At 39.0% G+C, this 24,171-nt stretch overlaps 1 protein-coding gene across 12 annotated transcripts in view; it reads left to right on the forward strand.

The window, feature by feature from the left end:
• ASPH (aspartate beta-hydroxylase) overlaps positions 1–24,171 on the forward strand; it is a 207,705-nt gene that overhangs the window by 72,330 nt on the left and 111,204 nt on the right. For 7 of the 12 annotated variants that reach the window (XM_073331031.1, XM_073331032.1, XM_073331035.1 and 4 more), the window contains 8 exons: positions 4,286–4,375; positions 9,652–9,726; positions 10,220–10,456; positions 11,149–11,214; positions 14,984–15,040; positions 17,158–17,202; positions 19,577–19,615; positions 23,938–23,979. In XM_073331031.1, the coding sequence (XP_073187132.1) occupies positions 4,286–4,375; positions 9,652–9,726; positions 10,220–10,456; positions 11,149–11,214; positions 14,984–15,040; positions 17,158–17,202; positions 19,577–19,615; positions 23,938–23,979 (651 nt within the window). The remainder of the gene's footprint in view (positions 1–4,285; positions 4,376–9,651; positions 9,727–10,219; positions 10,457–11,148; positions 11,215–14,983; positions 15,041–17,157; positions 17,203–19,576; positions 19,616–23,937; positions 23,980–24,171) is intronic. The other 5 variants (XM_073331033.1, XM_073331036.1, XM_073331039.1 and 2 more) reach the window with 4 other exon arrangements.

Consider the following 24,171-nt stretch of genomic DNA (forward strand, 5'->3'; position numbering starts at 1 on the left):
TACAAAATCTGTACTTAATTTCTAGTTGGTATATGATAAGAGATACTTATTGTACAAATTCTGATTTTATTGTACAAACAAATAGAATTGATTATATGCTGAATCATTGCACAATAAAATTACAAGAGACTAGAACAAAATCTGAAAATGATACTTGAGGGTCACTGACTATAGTGGCTGGTGGTCCCTAGCAAGGTTTTGGAATTTGACACCTCAGTTCTGGTTCTACCATAAACTGTTCTGTGACCTTGTATAAATTACTTCACTTCTGTCTCTCAGTTGATCCAGTACATATATGCATGCTTAGTTGTATTGAGGCTTAATATTTGTATGGTGCTTTAATACCTTTATATAGTGCTGTGAAGGAAACAATATTTTTGAAAACAAAAACAATGGCAAATACTACAGTACAATGTGACACAATTAGGAGGAATGACATACTGAATTACTTTCTAAATACTGGGAAAATATAAATATAAAGTGTATATATACACACCCGTGTACTGATCAGGGTACATTTTAGATTAGCAAAAATGTGGGAGTGAACATAGAAATCTCTCAGAACAGCTCTAAAATTTTTTTTCTAAATCTTCTTTGGAAATGGGACTGGACATCTATTCTTGCATAACAAGCCCAGACTTCTCCTAAATTTAAGTTTCAGTAACAATATTAATATTCTTATCTCTTACTCCACTGTAATCTGTTGGAAATGAAGATAAATATTTGATAGAGAAACGCTTTTCTTGTAATTAGGTACTGGACGTACTTCTATTGGCAGATTACATCTAGGGTCCCTCCAGTGTCTGGATTGAGGGTGTGTACATCAACATTTTTCTTATATCTGGTAACATCTTATATTTTTCTTATATCTGGTATATCTTGTACATCTGGGTGGAGGGAGGTGGAGATTTGAGTGTCATACCGTTCTCTAATGCCTCTATCTCTTCCAAGCTCTGAACTGCCACATTACAGTTAACAGTATCAATTACTTCAGATTGCTTTTTTTCTCCTACTGGGAAACTGGAACAGATGTCTCAGTATACATAAAAAATAACTTTTTTCACTTGCCATAAAAAAAGTCTTCAAAGTGAACAGAGCAGTTATATTTAAGAATATGTACAAGTATGTATTTTTAAGTTGCACGCATCGAGTGGCATTGAGGAAAAAAGGCAGAATTAACTCTCCCTCATACGCTCCCATGCCCCCCCAAAAAGCCACAAAAACCCCAAACAATCCTCTTATGTCCCAATCTTACAAAGATTATACACACATGAAGTTCCATTGATTTCATTGGGACTATTCCCATGCATAAAGTTAAGCACGTGTGTAAGACTTTGCAGCCTTGGAACCTTACTTAAGATGCTGTTCTTTGAAAGCAGCTTCATGACAACTTCTAATGTAGTTCAGACTGTCATGTTTCTTTGTAATTGTTACTTCACGTTTTTCTGTGAATTCTAATATGTATATAGTTTTAAATGGAATAAACATACACATACATGGTGAAAGATCAGTCACACTGTAATCTAGTACTTGGGATTGTGTCTCAAAACACATTTCATTAAAATCAAACATCTAAATCCAATGCAGTTGTTACTGTATAAAGGCACGTTTAAGAGCCTGAAACTAAAATGTGTGTACTGTTTCAATCAAGGAAATGATACTTACAAGAAACATCTCAACAGAAGATTGTTCATCATCGTGTACCTTCTTTCTGAAAGATGTTGGTCCTCTGAGCATATTCTGAGGACATTTGGCCTGGTCTACACTGGGGTGGGGTGGGGATCGATGTAAGTTACGGAACTTCAGCTACATGAGTAGCTGAAGTCGACGTACTTAGATCTACTTACCACGGTGTCTTCACTGCAGTAAGTCAACAGCGATACTCCGCCGTCGACTCCACCTACACTTCTCACTCCAATGGAGTACCAGAGTCGACGGGAAAGCTCTCGGCGGTCAATTTATAGTGTCTTCACTAGATGCGATAAATTGACCCCTGCTGGATCGATTGCTGCCTGTCGATCCAGCAAGTAATGTAGACAAACCCAAAGGCATGTCTTGCATAAATATGTTGCACTAGAGTGACCCAGTCAATCTTATGTTTTTTTATAGAGAAAAAGTCAAATATGCAATATTAATCTTTTAACTCTGGATTTGCTGGTCTGCTACAATCTGTTCATGTTGTTCCGTGTAATTTAAAAACACCTGAGCTTTATTAGTATAAAAGATATGAGTTAAACAATCCTTGTACCACAGTAATTTAAAATATCCCATTAAGTATATAAAAGTACTTGTTTACGTACATAAAAATGGTTCAGAATAGCCCAGAAGTGGTTGTGAAATTAAGGTATATAATGCAGATTTAGCTTTCAGAAAAATTGCTCTAAACAGAATAATAGTAAAAAGGCTGATGGAACTGAAGTGGTGGCTTAAAGTCAATTTTAAAGGGGTATGGTGTAGTTCACTTTGGAGCAACTTGTTTGGAGCAACTTGGAGCTTCCTGACTTCCTATCACATACTTACAGCATATCTGTTGCTCTGCCAGTTTATACTTAAAGAGAAATGGAGAACTTGAAACAACGAAACCAAGACACGAGCACATACTTTAACATATATTTTATGCTCTGTTGATCTACCAAGTTTGTAAACGCAGTTGATATTGTGAGAGATCTGAAACTAAGAGTTTGTTTTGGCGTGTGCAGCAAGACGACTGAATTGCCATGGTGTTGGTTTTTTATAAGTGAGGAGGAGTTAGTATGCAGAGTGGTGAACTGCAGCTTTGTTTGTTTTTTTTTAAATCAGGCTTCAAATATTTTAAGTACTGACATGTTTCATCTGTGCTTGTAACTATTAGAAAGAAGATCCTACAGAGCTGTTGAAATACTTATAGTTGGTCATTTCTCTATCTTTTGATTGATGTTCATTTAGGCTAAGTTTTTTTTGTTGAGAATGAATTCAAAAAACCTATAGAACATAATCCTGTCTAAAAACACCTAAAATAGAGTTGAGGGAACTAAAGTTCTCACTGCCGCCTCCATTGTTGAGGCCTCAAAAATTAGACCTGTTTGAGCCCTAATGAACGCTGTTCAGGGACTAATGCTGGATTTCATTAATCCTAAAACAAATCCTGATGTATAATCAATTCGAAATTTTATGAGTTTGACATTTTAGGAATGAATGTTTCTATTAATGAGAGAGAGACAGTACAATCTGATATGTTTCAATGAGAACAATACAGGAAGCGTGTAGACCTTATAGTGTGGTTATTGAATAAGAACTCTGGCTTGTATCCACTCTCTTTATAGAAGAGGAAAATTTATCCTGATTATCAGGATATCCTTGAGAATGTTTTACATCCTAAGATCTCAGTCTCTCAATGTGAGTGACTCAGACCTTTCACTTATGCAGTCTAGTTTTAGAAAGTAAGTGGTAAATGTGCATTAGGTACCAATTCTGCACTGTACACCTGAAAGATGGGACTAGGTGATCTTCCCACCTGGAAATTCTGTGACCCTCTTACCCTGGCACTGATCACTGTATGTGTGCATCTCCCTTGTTTTCCATTATGGTGAGATCCAAAGGCACTTATTTAGTTGTGCGGCAAGTCTTACTATATTGGGGAAACCTTTGTACCAGAACTCTGTGAATCATAATTTTGCTACAGAATTCATAGACCTGATTTATGGACTGAAGAGAACTAAAGGGTAGATTGCTGAATCTGAAGGCACAGTTAGGCTTGTAGCCTTCTTTACAATTTATTGAGCTATATTTGTGAGCCTAGTCAATTGTTTTATTGCGAGCTATGTGTTATGAAAACTTTTTAGAAGAACTCAAGATAAGACAGCTTAAAAAAAATCACGTACCATTTTTTAAATTTGGAAATAGGTGAAGTGAAAAGAAATGTCTGTTTTTATCAGCATACATTACTTTTTCATACTAAACAAAGCCTATGAACAGTATTGTGATGTGTTTAAATCAGTGTGGATTTTGTTCAATAAACTTATACCAATGAAAGAAGTTTGGGCATCTTTACCCATTTTTCTAAATTTATGTTTATGTATTCTTCAAATAACCTCTCAACATGCTTTAGTCTTTGCAGAGAATGTATTGTTAGGGACAACCTAGAACAGTACATTGTTCGAGTAAATCCTCAAGTGCTTATACTGTCCATTTGTTTTACTGATAATATAATTGAATCTCATGCTGATTATCAAGATTATCTCATGCTGCTATATAATTAAATCAAGACAAAAAAGCCTAAAGTTAACTTTATAACTGAAAAATGCAGGACTTAAAGAAAGATCTGTCCCAGCACAGCCAACACCAGCTGAATCTGAAGAGTCCATTCAACCTGCAGAGCAGTCATTCGTTAAATCAGGTAAGGTCTCTCACAAACTGTACATGACAACAAAAGACAAGAAAAATTTCAATTGAATTATGGTCCCTTTGTCTGCGTGGATGTGAAATTGCATGACCTCTCATTACAGGTAAAAAAAAATCCCTTCTTTCTGTTGCCAACATTTGCCATTTTACTTCTTAATAGTTGTCGGTTTACTGTAGTAATTCATTCACAGAATATTCAGGAATCACTTTAAGTAACTGTTCTAAAATCAATAAACATTAAAATTCTTAACTGGTTAATTCATACAACAGAAAGCATCTGTAAACAGTCTTGACTACAATTTGTATAGTATTGTTCCAGTACATTTTTCTCTAAGAATACAAATGCTGATATGCATATAGATAAAATGGGAGCAGATTTGCTGGTTTGAATAGTCTTCAAAGTTTAATTTAACACTTGCTCCACCAAGTGTTACATGAAGGTAGTACAATACATAAAAATGTACATAAATGCTGTCTCTTATGATTTCATTGCTCTCCTGGTTAGAGGACAAAATATCCAAATATAGAATTTAAGTTTGTGACTTGGAAAAAGGCATAAAACTTGTTTTTTTTTAAATTAGAACAACATTTTTAAAAATTGTTTTTATAACATATATAATAGTTTATACTGGGAGTTCATATTTGGCTCAGCTGCTGGAACAAAAGTGTGGAAACAATTGTAAACTCATCATTAATGCCCCTTTATATAAATATTAATAATGTTGCTGCTGCTATTATTATTTCTATTGTAGTAATACCAAGAGGCCACCAAACTAGGCTCAGGACCACACAGTGGTTTGCACTGCACACACACACACCCACCCACCCACCCCAAAAAGAGGTATTTTCTTTTTGTAATTTAAATGCTTTTTGTGTGTTTGCAATATTTTAAGCTCAATAACTGGGCAAAGTTTGATCAGTGTTACATATTTTAAGCATTAAGTACTTACGTACTACTCAAGTACTTGTACTTATGTTCAGAATCTACCTTCAGGAACAGATTTCCTGATTAAAACATCACAAAGATTAAAACCCACCAGTCCTACGCAGAATTCAAGGAAATAAAGACCTAATTTTACAAGTGCTTGCTAGCAAGTATTACTTACTACCAGCCACAATGCATGGATTGGACTCTAAAAACCGATTTTCTGCATCTTTTTCTATCCATTGAGAAAGCACATCCTATTGAATATGTGCATAGGACTATACAGAATGAGTTATGAATGTAGGGCATATTGTTAATAAACTGGAAATTAAGAGTCTGTGCTAAAAAAGCCGAATTATTTTTCTTGTACCACAACTGATAAAATTCATAGAGTTTTTAAATAGTAATTTCCATGTTTTCTGAAGATACCAGGTATATGCACTTCATCCAAACATACAAACGTTGCTGGTTTTCCTACAGCATTTAATTTTGCTATACAATTCATTTAAAAGCTGAGTTAATAATTTTCAATTTCCCACACTGATTTTAAGTGATCTGAATGCATGAACTGCATAAGTGCCCAAAGTATTATTACGCAAATTAACTATTTTGAGTGGTCCTTTCTGCAAACATGTATAGTACCTAGTTGGTGTAATAATAAATATAAATATTAATATTATAAATTGATTTATATTTAATATTAATAGTACAACTTAATCCTACAATTTTGTATTAAATAATTTCTATCCTATGTCTATAATCTTATAAGAAGAAGCACCCTAGGGAAACAAAGATCTGGTGTGTTTTCTAAATTCCTATGTCGGAAACGTTAACATTTGTCTTCAGTGTTTAAATTTATTTAATCTAAAAAGCATATTAAAATCATTTATCTAAATTGAATTGAGTACAGTTTGGTATATTCCTTTAAGCAGTTATTCTCCCAGTGACTGTAAATCCATTGTTGTCACTTACTCTTTTTGAAATTCTAAATTCAAGTATCTAATTATATAATCTTAAATTTATCTGACACTTCCCTCTATATAGTGTAACTTTTTTGCTCCTGAATAAGGGATTAGAAAAAGAATAGTCACTATTTGGACCGCATATATGATAATCTTACTATTTTAATATTGATAATGGAAGAGAGTTTTATGGAAACTTCTGCAAATGAGTTCTGTGGTTTGTTTTTAAAATCTTTGTAATAGACATCAGTATTTAAAAAAAGAAATCTATTGGTAATACTTTATTTATAAATAGTACTTTACCTACTTTAAGCATTAAAGATTAACCCATTCCATTTTTCTTGGCTCAGACAAATTCTTCAGTTTGAGCCACTGTGAAGTAGGCTCTGGACAAGGACTAAAAGACTTCCTTTCTGAAAAATTAGTCCATTTTACGAGTAATATTTTAATTTGTTGAGAAGCTCAGGTAGCTCAAGCTGACATGAATTTATGTAGTATATGTTCAGTGTGTGTAAAACTGAAGAGCCAGAAGGCATTTAAGGGTCACTGGTTTTTACAAAGACTTATTAGTTGCCATTTTGTTTACCTTTATCTTTGAATTTCAAATCCAGAAAAAGATTCATATAAGGATTAATAAACTAGTATTTTCTTCCATATCTCATTGTGTGTGTGTGTGTGTGTGTGTGTGTGTGTGCACGCTTCATAATAGGAAATTAAATCTTTCTTCAATTGATAGAAATATAGTGTTCCAAAATTTCATATTTAAAACCCAGGACCTATCTTTCTGGAACTTACAATGATTACCCCTTAGGGCATTCTGCACCAAAATTTTTAAAATTATGCTCCAAAAAATTAAAAATTCTACATACAGTAGTTTAAAATTCTGAAAATTTTATCTGTCAAATAAATGAAGGCTCCAGCATGACATTGTGGATCACAGGACACTGGCTGCACGGAGGTGGGAGATCACTGTGCAGCTCCCCCCACCCTGGGACACAGACTCAGCGATGAAGCTGCACCCAACCCTGACATAGTGCAAGGACAGGGCCCTGCCCCGGAAACACCACAGAGCCCTGCCTCTCCATGTCAAGTATGGAGGGACTTAATATGGGGGGGATCCAGGTGCAGCTGGTTGGGGCTTGGTAGAGTGGGGATCCAGGTGCGGGGGGGAGGGTTCTGGGTGAGGGGTGAGGTTCAGTGGAATTTCTGGGTATGAGGGGGGTTTGGATGGGGGAACAGCTCCCTGTAGTGATCCCTTCTCCTGCAGCTGAGGCGCGATGGGCGCGGGGGGAGTGGAGGAAGGAGGGTTTGCAGAGTTTCCTACATCCAGAAGAGAAATCTGGGTGAGTCTGACATGGCCCCGGATACTGAAGGGGAAGATGAAGTCCTGTCCTTCCCAGCCCAGTTGGGACTAGGAGCTGAGCCCGGCGCATGGTAGGAGCCATCAGCTGGTTCTTCCCCAGTCCCGTCCCGTATCCCATGGTGATTTACCTCTTTGCCAGCTGCCCTGGACACCTGAAGCATACTGCTGGGGAGGGTCTTATAACTGCTCTTATGGCTTCCCTGTCAGAAAGCCATTTTTCGGCGGGGAAGCAAAGAAATCTGCAGGGGACATAAATTCTGCACATGCGCAGTGGTGCAGAATTCCCCCAGGAGTAAATCTGGTGACTGTCAAACACTCAACCTTCCTTCCAGTATTTGCATATTGTAAGAAGAAATGGTATCTTTAGTAACAGTGTAGGCCAAATACTCAGTGCAGGAAGATGTTATTGTGTATAAACCATTGCAGACTCAACATAGGTTTTCAGAGCTTGATGTTGGGAGGGGGGAGAAATAGCTCAGTGGTTTGAGCCTTGGCCTGCTAAACCCAGGGTTGTGAGTTCAATCCTTGAGGGGGTCATTTGGGATCTGGGGCAAAAATTGGGGATTGGTCCTGCTTTGAGCAGGGCGTTGGACTAGATGACCTCCTGAGGTCCCTTCCAACCTTATATTCTGTGATTCTATGTCTTCGTTAATATTGAATATTTTTGTATTTACCTAGTAGTTGCGCACCTACCTGGCCACATGCTTCTGTGAATTTCTGGTTTAGCCTGTGCACATTAAGTATTTGTAACTGAGTTACGTGTACACAAATGAGCGGTTGCACATACCTAACTGTAGTAATCAGTTTCTGTCTCTATCACATGAAAGAGATGATAAAGGAAGCAATAAATAATATGGACATGGCATATTTTTTCTCATCAAGACACCTTTGAAAGCTCAATTTGATAATACAGTATGTATTGCTGTTTATCACCTCTTCTTCTTTTATTTTTTGTGTGTGGGTATTGTCTTAAATTAGAGCCCCGTAAATCTGAGAGGTGAAATAAAGTTAAGACTTACAAAACAATGTCCTTGAAGGCGCATGCGTGCATGCACGCATACATACACTTCCTTTTCGCAGGCTTGTCTTTTAACTCCTATAGTACTGCTTTGGAAAATATTCTGTATTCACATCTTATTTATGGAGCTATATAATTGCTGGAAGGAGAACCAATCATCTGAAGCAATTTTTAAAACCAGGTGTGTGAGGGAGCGTGAGACAAAGGTTTAATCATAAATAAAGGGGTCAGAAATGGGACCGTTGTGTGTAATGTGGCATGAACTGCTTGGGAAGTCTTAACAGTGGAAAAATTGACACTACTTACCTGTTTTTTTTTAACAAAACAAAAACCTCACTGACTTGGATAGTATTTTGCTGTCCCTACAGCATGACACACACACGACATTGCCCATAAGGTAAAAGTGTTTTATTTAAGAGATTGAAATAATGTGGTGGGTTTTAGAACCATAAAACGTAATAGTGGGTCAGGTAAATTACAGAGTTTTACTGCTACTTGAAGCAGTTCAATTTTTTTCAGTGCCTGCCATTTTTATTTTTAAAAGTTGTGGGGGCTGATTTTTTTTCTTGTGTATGTTTATGTTTATATAGGTTAACACCAGAGAGTTCTTGGTGATTACTATATGGCAGCTGGAATGCAACTATCTGAAATCATTCGAGATACTGTCACTTAAAGTTGTACAGAAAAGTTGATGTTCATGACATACTAAAAAGCATAAAGCAAATGCTTTCAATTCATCTTCAGTGAAATTGCTAGAAGTCTGGCAAAGGTGTTCATTTATACTGTTTAAAAAAAATGCAACCTATTTTATCTCATCCCCTACCTCCAATCCAATTAATTACAGAGGTGATAGGAAAACTCTACAATGATCTAATGAGGTCAAGGAGTTTCTTTACTGAATATGTCCATCTTTTTACTACAAACTAACTAATTGCAACAGTTTCAAAGTGCAAACTTTGTTATCCTTTGCACCTATCTTTGACATATTTTATAACCCATTTAGAGCACAAGAATGTTGAAGCAGAACTGGAAGAGGAAATTCAGGCCATTCTTCATGAAGCACTCCATTCACAAGCTGGTATGAATTCAGACTTCGCAGTCACCAGAGAATTTATAAACAGCACAACAGACTAGACAAATTTGAGAGAGATTCTTGATGATAGTGTACTGTATTTCCTTTCTACTGTATGTGACAGGATAGCCAACAAGTTGTTAACGCCCAGGTGGTCTAGGGAACAAAGCCCAATAACGGGCCTGATTTTTCAGAGGTTCTGAGTACCTGTCGCTCCCATTGACCAGTCTACAAGTAATGTTTCAAAATGTTATATCTTGACATAGCAAGAGAGGATACGGATGGTGTCATCTGTCACTGGTTCTCTCTCCTAGCTGTTTCTCGAGTGGATCAATGTACAGGCATTTTAGAAGTTCATTCTGATAATGGTTAAGACCCTGCTTATTTAGGGGAATGTCTAAGAACTACTAGAGATAAATTTGAATGTGGATTATTTGTTGGAAATTTAATTCAGCGGGTGCTGGGTATGGTGTTTACATCCTCTGTACTTATTAATCAGGAGAGAGGCATGAGGAAGGTGCAGAGGAAGGATTAAATGACAAGCATGAGGAAGGTGCAGAGGAAGGATTAAATGACGAGCATGAGGAAGGTGCAGAGGAACAATTAAATGATGCACGGCAAGAGAAGGATGAAGTATACCAAGAAGCTTTTGAAATTCCTACAACTGATGACCTTTATGGAGCTTTAGAAGATGAAATACCTGAAGTATCTGAAATACTAAAACAAATTCAGGAAGGTATCTGAACCAATTAAAATATTTCTAGTTGATTCTTATAGAAATAGTAAGAGCTAATATATGGAACTTATCTAAGTGTAACAAGACAGAAATTCTCATTGAAGTTTTTAGGGCCTTTCTTTTGTGACAGGCCGGTTACTGCGTTTGTGTGTACAAACCATTAACTGAGAACATAACTGGCAAATATTCACAAACAAATACATCTTTGTTCACCTACGGGAGTGTACATTGCACTTTATGAAGTGCATGTAGTGCATGCCTTTTAAGAGTGTGATTCCATCTAAATTTTAGTTTGGTGGAGATATGTGACATGTTAAACCTCAGCAAAAGCTATTCCCAAATATAAATATTTCGTAAATCAAGAGAAGATTAACGCATTTTAATTCATAGCATATTAATTAATCCTATTGTTTTATTTGTTTTTAACAAGATTATTTTTTGATTGCTTTAGATTTTCTTTCTTCTACCTACACGTTTTTATTTTATTCTCCAGATGGTCTTACTGTGGAAATTTAGGGGCTGTGCTGAAGCCTATTTGAAATTTGACTCTGTCATTACTTAGTTTTATTTGTGTGTGTGTGTGTGTGTGTGTGTGTGTGTGTGTGTAAAATCTCACTCACATTCTCTCTCACACACAAACACACACACACACACACACAAATGAAAACACTTCTTTCATTTTTGTGTCTCAGAAACTGACCATCATGATCAGGTAGAGGAGCATGGAGTAGGTGAGCCTGAAGCAGTTGAAATTCCTGGTATGACTCTTTTTTTCTTAACTCCATAATACTGGTGTTTTTTGCTATACTGCTAAAAATAAAAACAGAAAAGCTAAATAGAAATCACTGAACTAATCTAGAGTTGTGATTTTAAAAACACTTCGTACTGCTCCAAAATCTTTATATTGTTGTCTGAGGTATTTGAATCCTTTGAATGGACTAAGAAGTTTGCAATTTAAAATTAATAATGTAAGGAAAGAATTTTTGTAATCACAAAAAAGTATCTGTCTTCAATAGTGCAGAAGCTGCAGAAAGACTTAGTGCATTCAACGTATGCCCCTGGCTGTCTAGAATATGTATTTGACAGTAAAATTCCACAAAGAACATGTTTTTTTCACATATGGACAGACTAAAAAGACTAGGAAAAGATCTCTGGTTGGATGTTCTAAAAGTAAATGCATTGCTTTTCGAGTAAGGTTTTATGTATTAAGAGTTTTAGTATCTTATTTAGTTTATTTTAAATCAGTAAACAAAGGGGGGGGTAATAAAGCAAAAGAGAATTTTTAAAAAATTATTATCCATAGAAGTAGACTTTCATTATGTTATTTCCATTAATGCTGTCAACAGCAAGCTTTGCTCTCAAGACTCCTGCCTCCATGACTGTTTGGTGAAAACCTGACTTGTCATGCAAGTGACAGTTTTGTATGGAGACTATTATCCCAGAACCCTTTAACCAGGTAGCTGATTCACTAAGCAATATTGACCTTGACCTCAAAAAATATTTGAAAAATACAGCCAAAAATGGTGGTGTCCTGTCATTTAACTGACTGTTCTTAATGGTATAATGAAAACTTTTTTCCCCTCTTTCTGTGGTACATCATAGATTAATGTACAATTTCCCATAATCTTGTCTCCCTATTCTTGAACAAAGATGTATTAGTCACCAGACCAATGCTGACTTGATTTTTTTCTATTGTTTAGTTGTAATGGTTCTATATGTATGTTGATAGACAAGAGTGGTGGTAGAATTTGTAAGTGAGCTGTAAATGGGAGGATTTTATTGTGATATGGGCATCCTTATATAACTATAAAAAGTTTGGAATCCACATTTTTTTTCCCTCTTGTTCTTACTGTGAAATTGCTCTTGAAATTTAGGCCCTATGCCTACATATGGAACTAACATAATGAAAGTCTACTTCTATGGATAATTTACATTGATAAAAATATGACCATGTAGATCATTGTTGCTACCACTGTTATATAATTGCAACAGATCTTGTACAACGTATGTCATGTAAGGTGTCAATAGAAAAGTTATGGTTTGCTGGTGTGATCATCCTATTTGTATGCATGCATCATTTTTGTATCTGGAGTTATGAATATCGACACTATACCTGTATTTCAAATGTTTGCTCTTGTGTAACACGCACAAGGTATTTACATCCAGTCTAGCTAGCACATTGGGAAGGGAATATTTTAGTTGATGGCCCATCAGTGAACACAATAGGCCATGGAAGAAACCTATCTTCACTTGATGAACTTTCGTGTGGACATTCTAGCTAGAATATGGGTAATAGCCCCTGCTATAAGAAAAGGAGTACTTGTGGCACCTTAGAGACTAACCAGTTTATTTGAGCATTAGCTTTCGTGAGCTACAGCTCACTTCATCGGATGCATACAGAAGCATGCAAGGGCATGTGACTAGACCATGTGGTACTGAACTCCATTTTAGCTTGTGGAAAAATATAGGCACAAGACTGAGAGCTTTCCCTCCACATGGCAGAAGTTATAAAAGGCCCTGGAAGCATCTCCGTTTTGCCTCTTTCCTGCTCTGATCTTTGGATTATGGAGTTATACTAATGGGAGCATTTTAACCAAGAGACTGAGGACCTTTCAGTGATTTGGAAGCACCCAGAGACTTTACAAGCCAGCCGTTTATTTCATCACTGCTTGAAACCTGCTATAGGAACTCCTTGCTTAACGCTGTAGTTACGTTCCTGAAAAATGCCACTTTAAGCGAAACGATGTTAAGTGAATCCAATTTCCCCATAAGAATTAATGTAAATGGGGGGGCTAGGTTCTCGGGAAATGTTTTTTGCCAGACAAAAGACTATATATAGATTTAAACAATTTAATACTGTACACAGCAATGATGATTGTGAAACTCGGTTGAGGTGGTGAAGTCAGAGGGTGGGATATTTCCCAGGGAATGCCTTTCTGCTAAATGATGAACTAGCACTCTGCTGAGGCCTCAAGATTAACACATTGCTAATGTAGCCTCACATGCTACAAGGCAGCATGAATGGAGGGAGGGGAGACAGCATGGCAGAGAGAGACAGAGACACACACCATGTGTGTGTGACGGAGAGATGTGCCATTGCCCCATTAAGTACTCTGACCTCACTCTAAGTACATTGCCTTTTTAAGTAGATCAGCGAGTTGAGACAGCAGCTGCTGCCAGCAAGCTCCCTTTGTCCTGAGCTGTGTCATGTCCCTCCCACCCTGCTCTGTGGAGATGAGATACAGGAGTGAGGGGAGGGGGACACCCTGACACTAGCACTTCTCTTACACCCCCCTTGCACAGCAAGCAGGAGGCTCCAGGGCAGAGGGCAGGAGCAGCACATGGCAGTGGGGGTGGGACAGCTGAACTGCTGGCAATTGATAGCCTGCTGGGCGGCTGCCGCACAGGGAACTTCGGGGAGCTGATGGCGAGGCTGCTGGTCCACCCTGGTTCCAAGCCCCCACCAGCTAGCTGCAACGGGCTGCTCTTCCTAAGCAGTGGACAAAGCAGGCGGCTGCCAAACAAGGAGCATTGTGCAACTTTAAATGAGCATGTTCTCTAATTGATCTGCAATGTAATAACGAAACAAGGTTAACCGGGACAACTTTAAGTGAGGAGTTACTGTACAAGAACTCTGCAATTATTGTATGTATTTGATTCCTTTAATCAGTTTTAACTCTCACCTTTTTCTTATAAATAAGCCTTTAGATATTAGATACTAAAGGATTAGCAACAGCGTGATTATTGGGGAAGATCTGAGTTATATATTGATCTGGGTATGTGGCTGGTCCTTTGGGATCAGAAGAACCCTTTGAAATTGACTTTAAATAACCACTCATCATTAAATCTAGTGTCTGATTGTAGAATCCAGGGCTGGAATACCTAAGGAGGCTGCATTTCTGACTTCTTGTTAGCCAGTGCGGTGAGACAGAAATTTACTTTTGTTGCTGGTATGGTATAGCTTGTGGAAGAAAAACACACCAGTTTTGGGATGTCTGCCCTATTTCTCAGCAGTTTCTCTTGAATTTGGTAGTCTCAGTTGTGATCCGCTGAGGCACGGTGACAGCCTACATATGAACTTGATATTGAGTGATAGCCATTAATGGAACTAACATAATGAAAGTCTACTTCTATGGATAATTTTCTTTAATTCTCTTTTGCTTCATTGTCCCTTTTTGTTTACTGATTTAAATCAACTAAATAAGATACTAAAACTCACAATACATAAGACCTTACTCAAAGAGCAATGCATTCACTTTTAGTATATCCCACCATAGGTTCCTTCCTTCCTTCCTCCTCTTAGTCTATCAGTGTGTGAAAAAAACATATGTTCTGTCTGGAATTTTACTATCAGACATACATGAGTCCAACCACACAGGTTCAGTTGCAGTTGTTCATTCTCGGCCAGTTTTCCCTATGTACATGGAGAAGTTGGGGGTTATTTGCAGTGATTGAGAGCCAGAATATTGTCACCCATTAAAATATCAGAACATTAAATATGAAAAAACAGCAAATGTCTTTTTACAGATCCATATGAATATTACATGGATTTAGAAGAGCCAGCATATGAGTCAGAAGTTCCAGGTTTGTAAACTATTAAAAAACCTCTCATTAAAAATTATTTGTATATGTTATATATGGTATTCAGGTTTGTAGTCTCAAGTAGTTCGGCATAATAAACAGTTTTTGGTGTATGTTGTAAATGTTAGTCTGTAATGAGGAATGGGCAAATCTGGGTGTGGCTTTGGTTTTGCAAAACAGCAGTTCTGTTTAATTTTGGTAAGTGAAAAAAATTTAGGCCACCACTGGTGAAATCTTTGCCTCACTGAAGTCAATGATAAAACTTCCTGGCTTCACTGAAGTTAATGGATTTCACTCTGTGTGTTTTGGATTTTTTTAACCTGTAAGGAGTTTCCTGTGCTCACTTGTGACTCTCTTAAACTGGAGTAACTATAGATCCTTAGATTTTAAGGCCAGAAGGTACCATTCTGATTATCTAGTTTGATCTCATGCATAACACAAGCCATACAATTTCACCCATAATTCCTGCAGCAAGCCAAATAACTTCTGATTAAACTAGAGCAGCCTTTTAAACGGACATCAAATCTTGATTTAAAGTCTATAAGAAAATCCACCACATCCCTTGGTAAATTGTTTCAGTAGTTAATTACCATCACTGATAAAAAATTTGAACCTTATTTTCCCATTTGAATTTGTTTAGTTTCAGCTTTCAGCCATTGTTAAATTTAAGATCCCCCTGCTATAAGAAATCTTCTTCCCATAGAGGTAGCTACAGATTGTGATTGTTTCTCTTTAACCATCACTTTGAAAAATGAAATAGACTGAGCTTCTTTAGTCTCCCACTTTAAGGCAGGTTTTCCAGACTCCAGATCATTCTTGTAGCTCTTTCCTGAACCATTTCCAATTTGTCAGCATCCTTTTCAAAATATGGAAACCAAGACATTTCATTACAATAATGGAACACAGGGACATAGTATTCCAACGGATGCTTTATATGCAGGTAATACCACCTCCTATATTGCCCTCTTTATACAGCCAAGGATTGTGCTAGCCCTCTTAGTCACAGCTTTGCACTGGGAGTTTGTGTTCAATTGGTTATACACCATGACCCCTAAATTCCTTTAGAGTTTCTGTTTTCCAGGATATACTCCCTCATTTTGTAAGTCTGACCCACAATCCATTGTTCCTCGTATTATCTTTTGCATCTGACTATATTAAATGTTCAAGTGAGTCCAGTTTACTACACAGTCCCAATCCCTTTTACTATTAATGACCTGTCCTTATTTACCACTTCACCAATCTTTGTTTAATCTGCAAACTTTATTTGTAAAGATTCTGTGTTTTCTTCCAGGTCACTGATAGATAGCACTAGGACAAGAGCAGATCCATGCCAGACTACACTAATAGTACCCGCAGCTGATGAGTCCTCATTAGTTATTTTTCAAATGTCAGCCAGTTTTTAATCCATTTAGTATGTGCTAAGTTGTATTTGTTTAGTGCTATTTTTTAATCAGAATGCCATTTGACTTAGACTTCTGCAAGTCATGTAGTACTAAGTATATTGTGTCAACACAGTTATCTTTATCAACCAAACATGTTCTCATCTAAAAAATATATAGTTTGCAAAACAATATCAAGTTCATAATTCTATCTTCCCTTTCATCTTGAAATAATTCTTACCCTGTTTCTGAGACCACAAGGAAAATGAAAAATAATAGCATACATTTTTTAAGATCATGTATAGTATATGTAGAAACATTATTTTGATTAAATGCAAAAATCTGTTGCCCTAATTCTTGGAATACTATTTGCTTTATAGCTGAAAATACAACTCTCTAGGCCCCAATCCTGCAAATACACACATGCTTCATTTGACTTATGGAAATAGTCCCACCAAAGACAACGAGACTACCCACATGCTTAAAGTTAAGCACGTGTATAAATGTTTCCAAGACTGGGGATTCCTATTGTAGATTGTGGATGTATGGTTTTATAAAACAGTATTCAGTCGTTAAACATAATGTTGCATGATTACGAATACTATTAGTATTAGTATCTGGAATATAATTGGAGTAGAGCTAAATGTTTACTCTCGGGGTATTTTGGTTACTGCTGTGTTCCATGGCTATTTTATGACTGATTAATCTAAACAAAGCAAGTAAATATATCTTTCTTTTTAGATAACACTGAGTTAGCACAGGAAGATGCTCTTGAACATCATGGAGGTACTGTAAAAGAAAACTTTTTCCTTTTCATACCATGTGGTTAAAAAGCTACATTTCAGTTGTTGGGGGGAGGGTGCCTTTCTTCCTACAATTTAAGGACTTCATCAACTTTTTGATGATGCCTTACATTTATATTATAGTTTCCATCCTGCGGGATTCCAAAGCACTTTATAAACCTAACTTGTATGTGATGTAAAACAATGCAGCTGCCCCTGTAATGGGGCCACATGAGTGGAACACTATCTTGCTCAGAACATGCATGTGGGAAAGACAGAAACTAGAATGGCTCTTAAGTAGCAGGCAACAACTTTATTAACTTAATACTGGGTAAGGGCAATATCTACCCATTGGTAGGGCCCTACCAAATTCACACAGCCTCCAGCATGTAACTTGATCCCAGCTACACAGTAGTGAATACCACTAGCTACCTATTCATGAATTACCCTGCAGAAGAACACCAGCAGATTCTCTAGTCCCAGACTTTCGCCCAAAAATGTGCATATCTTATTGCCCAGCACTCTACTGGACAATGCAAGCTCATAGAAAGTTTCATTTCATCAAAGGAAAATGACATGCACCGGTTTTGTTATCCTATATGTGAATCACTGGGATTTAGAAAGCCTGAATTTGGTGCCTAGGCTTCCTATATAATGAATGTGGAGAGACAGGCCCCTCAGAATGGGATTCACAAAAGTCAGTACTCTAGTCAGCTTCTCACCTAACGTAGCCAAAGGAAGATTCCAAGCTGAGATGTGTGTGCTAAGCTCCTCCCTCTATGTGCCTAAATCTGCGCTACAGGAAGGCACCTCTATCCTCTTGGGAAACCCTCTCTTGGTGTTAGGTGGTTATGCTATTTTAGTGAGAAGGTGGGGTGACCATGTCCACACTAGGCTAGAGATGAAAAAGAGAGCATGAGAATGACACTGTAGCATGATGTTTGGAGCACTCACCTGGGAAGTGGAAGGCGCAGGATCCAGTCCCTCTGCTCCAATGATTTTTTTTTTTTAATTATTTCTCCACAGGGGTGGATAAACGGCTTCAACAGGAAAAACTGGGGAAGCCCCCACATCAGAATATCCCATAGTCAAGAGGCACTTGAGAGGTGGCAGATCCCAGTTCAAATCTCTTCTCCCCGCAGGTGAAGAAGGGACTTGAACCAGGGTCTCCCACATCCCAGGAGAGTACTGTAACCACTGAGCTAAAAGTTATGAGGAAGAGCTTCCTCCTCTCCCCTTCCCACAGCATTTTGTATAAGCTTCTCTATGTGGGCCCAATCCAGTAGGTGAGTTTTCAGCATGCATACCAGATTGGGCACTGCAAGTAAGTTAGTTAGAGGAATGCCTATATTTTCTTGGTTCAGGCATTGCTGTGGAGTTTAGGTGCCTGGACTCATGACATGGGTTGCAATGTGCATGCTCACAGGCAGAAACATAGGCACTTAGGGAAATTTTACTGCAAACACTTAAATGCTAAGTGAGTTTAGGCTCCTGCAGGGTCCCAGGGATAGCTGAGCGGGGATTTGTGAATCCTGTTGGTGCCTGATTCTGGGATTTAGGCACCTGAGGTGACAGTTAGGCATATAAGTCCTTTTGTGAATCTTGTTCTAAATCGTTAGGGGTATTCAATTTTTAGAATAACATGTTAATTTGTTTGCATTTAAATTGAGCTTTTCTTTTAGTACTTACTGATATTGCATAAATTTGAAATAAATACTCAGTGCCCATCTAATGTACTGGGTACCTTTCCAAAATTTTGAAATTCACATCATCAGCAACACATTAAACCTCAGTATAATAAATAGCCAATTCTTAAAGTTCTAATTGCCATAGCCCAACAGCAAAATAATAATAAAGCCTTTTAGTCAGTTAGCCTCTTTCCTCTCCAAAGACTTCAAAGAAGAAATAGCCCTTGAATTATGTACAAAGGTAGCAAATTTGGCTTGACCAAATAATTGTATAAAACTATCCTGTATATCAGTGATAATTGTCGTGAGTATTTATCTCTGTTTGGGTCAATGTGCTGAAATCTAACTTTGATCTCATCTGGTTGAATGGAAAAATACTTTTTGAACTTTCACTTTGTCAAAATTCTCTTGATTAAAATTTTTAATGAGACATTTATGGGTCCGGTTATATAGTTGTTCCATGTGTGGAATTCCCATTGATTTCAATAAAGGCTCTGTGTGTATGTGGAGCTGCTGCCCAGTCAGGCCCCAAAACTTTACTGGGCAAAGCACTTGAATGTGCTGCATTGACTAGATGAGCTCATTTCCAACTCTAACACCTACACTTAGCAAATGTGCTACATTTTTATGATGCTTTGCTAAATCAGACCCCAGAACTTTTGATTAATATTAATTCTTCTGTTTTTTTAGAACCAAATTATGGAGAAGGGACTGAGACCCAGGATACAGGTAGAGATCTAATACTGTTATATTGGACATGTGGGAAGATATTTCGGCTCTTAAACAAATGTCATTAAGGTGGAGTTAAAGCTGAAAATAAATACCAATTAAATCAAATACTATAATATCTTAGTTTAAATGTGATTGAGCATTATATAATTGTTAGTTAATGCTCCCCAAACAACCTTAATTTCAGCCTACAATCCAGCTATATTACAGTGTGGAATCTGGGTCATGTCAGAAAGTTACGAATACCTTCTGTGGCCTATTCAGTCAGAATATACTTTGGGTTGTGGAAAAGATAGATTATGCTCTTCAGCTAATGGTGGTTATAATGAGACATTAGTTTTGAATAATATTTTGGGGATTATCACCTCCACATATGTTTTTTTAGATAATATCCTCAAAGGATTTTCACTCTTGAGGTCTGACCCAGTGAGAGACAGGTTGGGAACTTCTCTAGCTCCAAGCTTCTTGGGGGGGCTCCCTCGGATAGTTGTGATGTGATAGTTTAGCATTGCTCCCCTCTACCTACTGGTTGTGTGCTGCCCATTGCCACTACCATAGCCCTAGAACCTTCCGGGCCTTTGCTTATTGACTGCAGTTAGGCAAGGAGCCTACAGGACCTGCAATCAAAATCATCTGGAGCTGTCACTAGTGGCTCTGCTTTGACCCATTGATCCTGCTTTCAGTGCTGGATGTCCTTTGTTGGTGTCTCTACCTTCTTGGCAACACCAATAAGTTAAGTTCATTTATTTTGTTTGGATGCAGTGTGTCATATTCAGGAATATGAAGCTTCTTTGAGGCCGTTGCACATGAACAGAGGTGATTGAAAAGACTCTGATTCTTTAGCTTTCGAAGGAGACAAATAAGAATAGCCACATTAAAGTATATAAAATAGCGAATGTTATAGAGAAGGTAGATCAAGAGCTTCTGTTTTCTCCTTGTTCTTATTTTCTGTCTCAGAACATAAGAAAAAGGAGACCGTCAATTAGATTAAAAGGTGGCAAACTCCTAAAAGGAGTTCTTTTCCCCCACAACATATATAATCAAGTTGTGGAACTCATTGCCACAGGATGTCCTCAAAGCCAAAAATTTAGCAAGTTTCAAAGAGACTGGTGTTTATATGGATAACAGGAATACAGACAGTTAAAGCAGTTAATCAAAACAAATTTTGGAAGAGTTTCTAAGCCTCATGCCTCAAGCTTTAAGCCATGTTAAGTTATGTCAGTGTACAGCAGGGATGGGCAAACTACAGCCTGTGGGCTGTATCCGGCTGCCAGCTGTTTTAATCCAGCCCTCGAGCTCCCACTGGAGAGCAGGGTCTTGGGCTTGCCCTACTCTGGTGCTCCAGCCAGGGAGCGGGGTAGGGGGCTGCTCCACGCGGCTCAAAAGCAGCAGCATGTCCCTCCTCTGGCCGCTATGCGTAGGGGCAGCCAGGGGGCTCCGCTTTGCACACCACCCCAAGCACGCACCCCGCAGCTCCCATTGGCCAGGAACCGCAGCCAATGGGAGCTGCAGGGGCAACGCCTGCAGACAGGGCAGCATGCAGCAGAGCTGCCTGGCCATGCCTCCATGTAGGAGCCGGAGTGGGAACATGCTGCTTCCAGGAGCTGCTTGAGGAAAGCACCGCCGGGAGCCTGCACCCCCAAGCCACCTCTTCCTGCTCTCCGAACCCCTCGGTCCCAGCCCAGACTACCCTCCTGCTCTTCGAACACCTCATCCTCAGCCCAGCCCCAGAGCCTGTACCCTCAGCCGGAGCGCCCCTTGCCCTGGCCCAGCCCGGAGCCCTTTCCCACACCCTGAACTCCTCATTTCTAGCCCCACTCCAGAACCCGTGCTCCCAGCCAGAACCCTCACTCCCTTCCACACTCTAACTTTGTGAGCATTCATAGCCTGCCATACAATTTCTATACCCAGATGTGGCCCCTGGGCCAAAAAGTTTGCCCACCCCTGGTGTACAGGCACCGCTGTAATTAAACCACAGTTGTGTGTCCACATTATGCTCCTCATGTCGGTGGAGCTCATCCACCGTAGCAGCTCTTGCATCGACACACAGAACAGTATACCATGGGTAGCTGTCCCACTGTGGAACTGGCCGCAGCATGTTTTGGGAAGGATTTGCAATGCCTCATGTGGGCGGGTTCAGCGTCATATGATGCAGGTTTCCCAATCCCATCGTTCATAGATTCACAGATATTTAGGTCAGAAGGGACCATTATTATCATCTAGTCTGACCTCCTGCACAACGCAGGGCACAGAATTTCACCCACCACTCCTGCAAAAAACCTCACACCTATATCTGTGCTATTGAAGTCCTCAAATCGTAGTTTAAAGACTTCAAGGAGCAGAGAATCCTCCAGCAAGTGACCCGTGCCCCATGCTACAGAGGAAGGCGAAAAACTTCCAGGGCCTCTGCCAGTCTGCCCTGGAGGAAAATTCCTTCCCGACCCCAAATATGGCGATCAGCTAAACCCTGAGCATATGGGCAAGATTCATCAGCCAGATACTACAGAAAATTCTTTCCTGGGTAACTCGGATCCCACCCTATCTAATATCCCATCACAGACCATTGGGCCTATTTACCATGAATATTTAATTACCAAAACCATGTTATCCCATTATACCATCTCCTCCATAAACTTATCAAGTTTAATCTTAAAGCCAGATAGATCTTTTGCCCCCACTGCAAAAGGCATGGGCATCCTACTAGATTACCAGCTGCTTTTCAACTGCCATGGTAACCTCCAGCCCAGCCATTTCTGTCAGAAAGCATGGATCCTGCGCTGCTATTTAGTATTGTGCTGTGCATTCTGAACCCAAGGAGGAGCTCAGTGGGAGAGGAGTGATGTGTGGCTGAAGGAGGCCTTGAAGGAGCATTTTAACACTGAGCCACAGTAATGGGTGCTGCTGTAGTGTGTTGAGCCTGGCATTGTTTCTCGCGCTGTGCTATGAACCTTGTAATGATTGCTATGTGTGCCCAAAAAGTAACGCATTTTAAATCACTTTGGAAAGTAGCACTTGATAATGTGACCAAACTGACATTGCTGAACAATAACACAAGAAGCCCACAGAAGTGGGGGGGGTAGAGCAGGGAGAGGAGTGTGTGAGAGGAACTGTGTGTGTGTGTGTGTGTGTCTGTGAGAAAGACAGACACACACACACACAATGTGTGTTGGGGGAGGGGGGTGAAAGAGTCTGTGTGTCAGCATGGTGTGTCTCTTAAGACAGGGGACTCAGCCATGCAGTCTGCCTGCCGCTGCAGCCCTAGTGTTGCAGAGAGCAGGATTCCCCCAACACTATGTTTGGCTGTCATTGTGTTTTAAACTCCCATGAGTAGAGTGCTTGGGTCCTGCTGCAACCTTGGAAGATACCTGGATCGGGGGGCTGTAGGGAGAGTCTTATGATTCTCTCCCCCTGCCTCCCTACAGTGATTTCTCCCCACAGACCCCGCCTCAGACCCACAGCCTCAGTAGAAGCAGCACCTCCCCTGTAGTACAGAAAAGAGCGCATTTGCGAGGTGCAGCCAGCTTGGCAGATGCTACGTGAGCTCTCCAGCTGAGCAAACAGGAAGAGCAATTTCAAAACTTCCTGGGGCTTTAAAAAGGGAGGGGTGCATAGCTGTGTAGCTGGCTGCAGGAGAGTAGAGTTCAAAATAGTGACCAGAGTGGTAACGGTGGGCATTGTGGTATACCTGCTTGAGGTCAGTTATGGCAATGTAAGGAATTCAGTGTTTACACTGCTGCTGCGTCATGTCGCAATGCCTCTCATCAGGATGGTTTTATTATGTTTACATATCAGGCGAGTTAAATCAGCAGGAGGAGCATTGTAGTGTGTAGACCTCTACTGTTTTGTCGACAAAAGCTGCCTTTTGTCAGAAAAACTGTGTTGTGTAGACAAGGCCTAACTATAAAGGGATTCAGAGGCAACGTGATGTTAGAGACAGATGATCCCACAGCTGCCTAATGCAAGATATCTTGCACCTTCTGAAGCTTCTGGTGCTGGCACAGGAGACTGAATATGGGATTAGAATATGGACCACTGGTCTGATCCACTAGGGCAATTCTTACCTACCTATAAAAGTAATAGGAAAAAACAATAGACAGAATTAAGGGGGAAAAGAATTGGTTCACGGGTAGAGCAAGACAGCTCCAGAGAAGAGAAAAAGAGTAAATAGTGGAAAAAAGTAAAGAGCAAAGTTAACAACTTTTAGGTTAGTAACCCTAATACGTTTATGCTGGATTTTATTTTACAGAAAAACCTATTAGTCCGTGTTTTTTGTATGACTGCACTTGTGTAAATAACTGTAAGATAAAATTATAACCCCTTAGTGTATGCAGAATTGGAGACTGGAAAAACAGAAGAAACTGCAGGTAAACTACTTTGGGATAGTAACCTTTAAATATAAGTAAATCTCCTCAACATCAAAATAAAGAGAAAACAACCCCAACTGCCACCCTATTTCTGCAAGAGGCAAAGGAGATTGATTGATTTTTTTTTTTTTTTTTAACTGCTGCACAGGTAACTTAAAATTCCCTATCTGAAAAATGTATTATTTTTCAAGT

This window comes from Lepidochelys kempii, chromosome 2 (assembly GCF_965140265.1).
Source record: "Lepidochelys kempii isolate rLepKem1 chromosome 2, rLepKem1.hap2, whole genome shotgun sequence".
Taxonomy (NCBI): Eukaryota; Metazoa; Chordata; order Testudines; family Cheloniidae; genus Lepidochelys; species Lepidochelys kempii.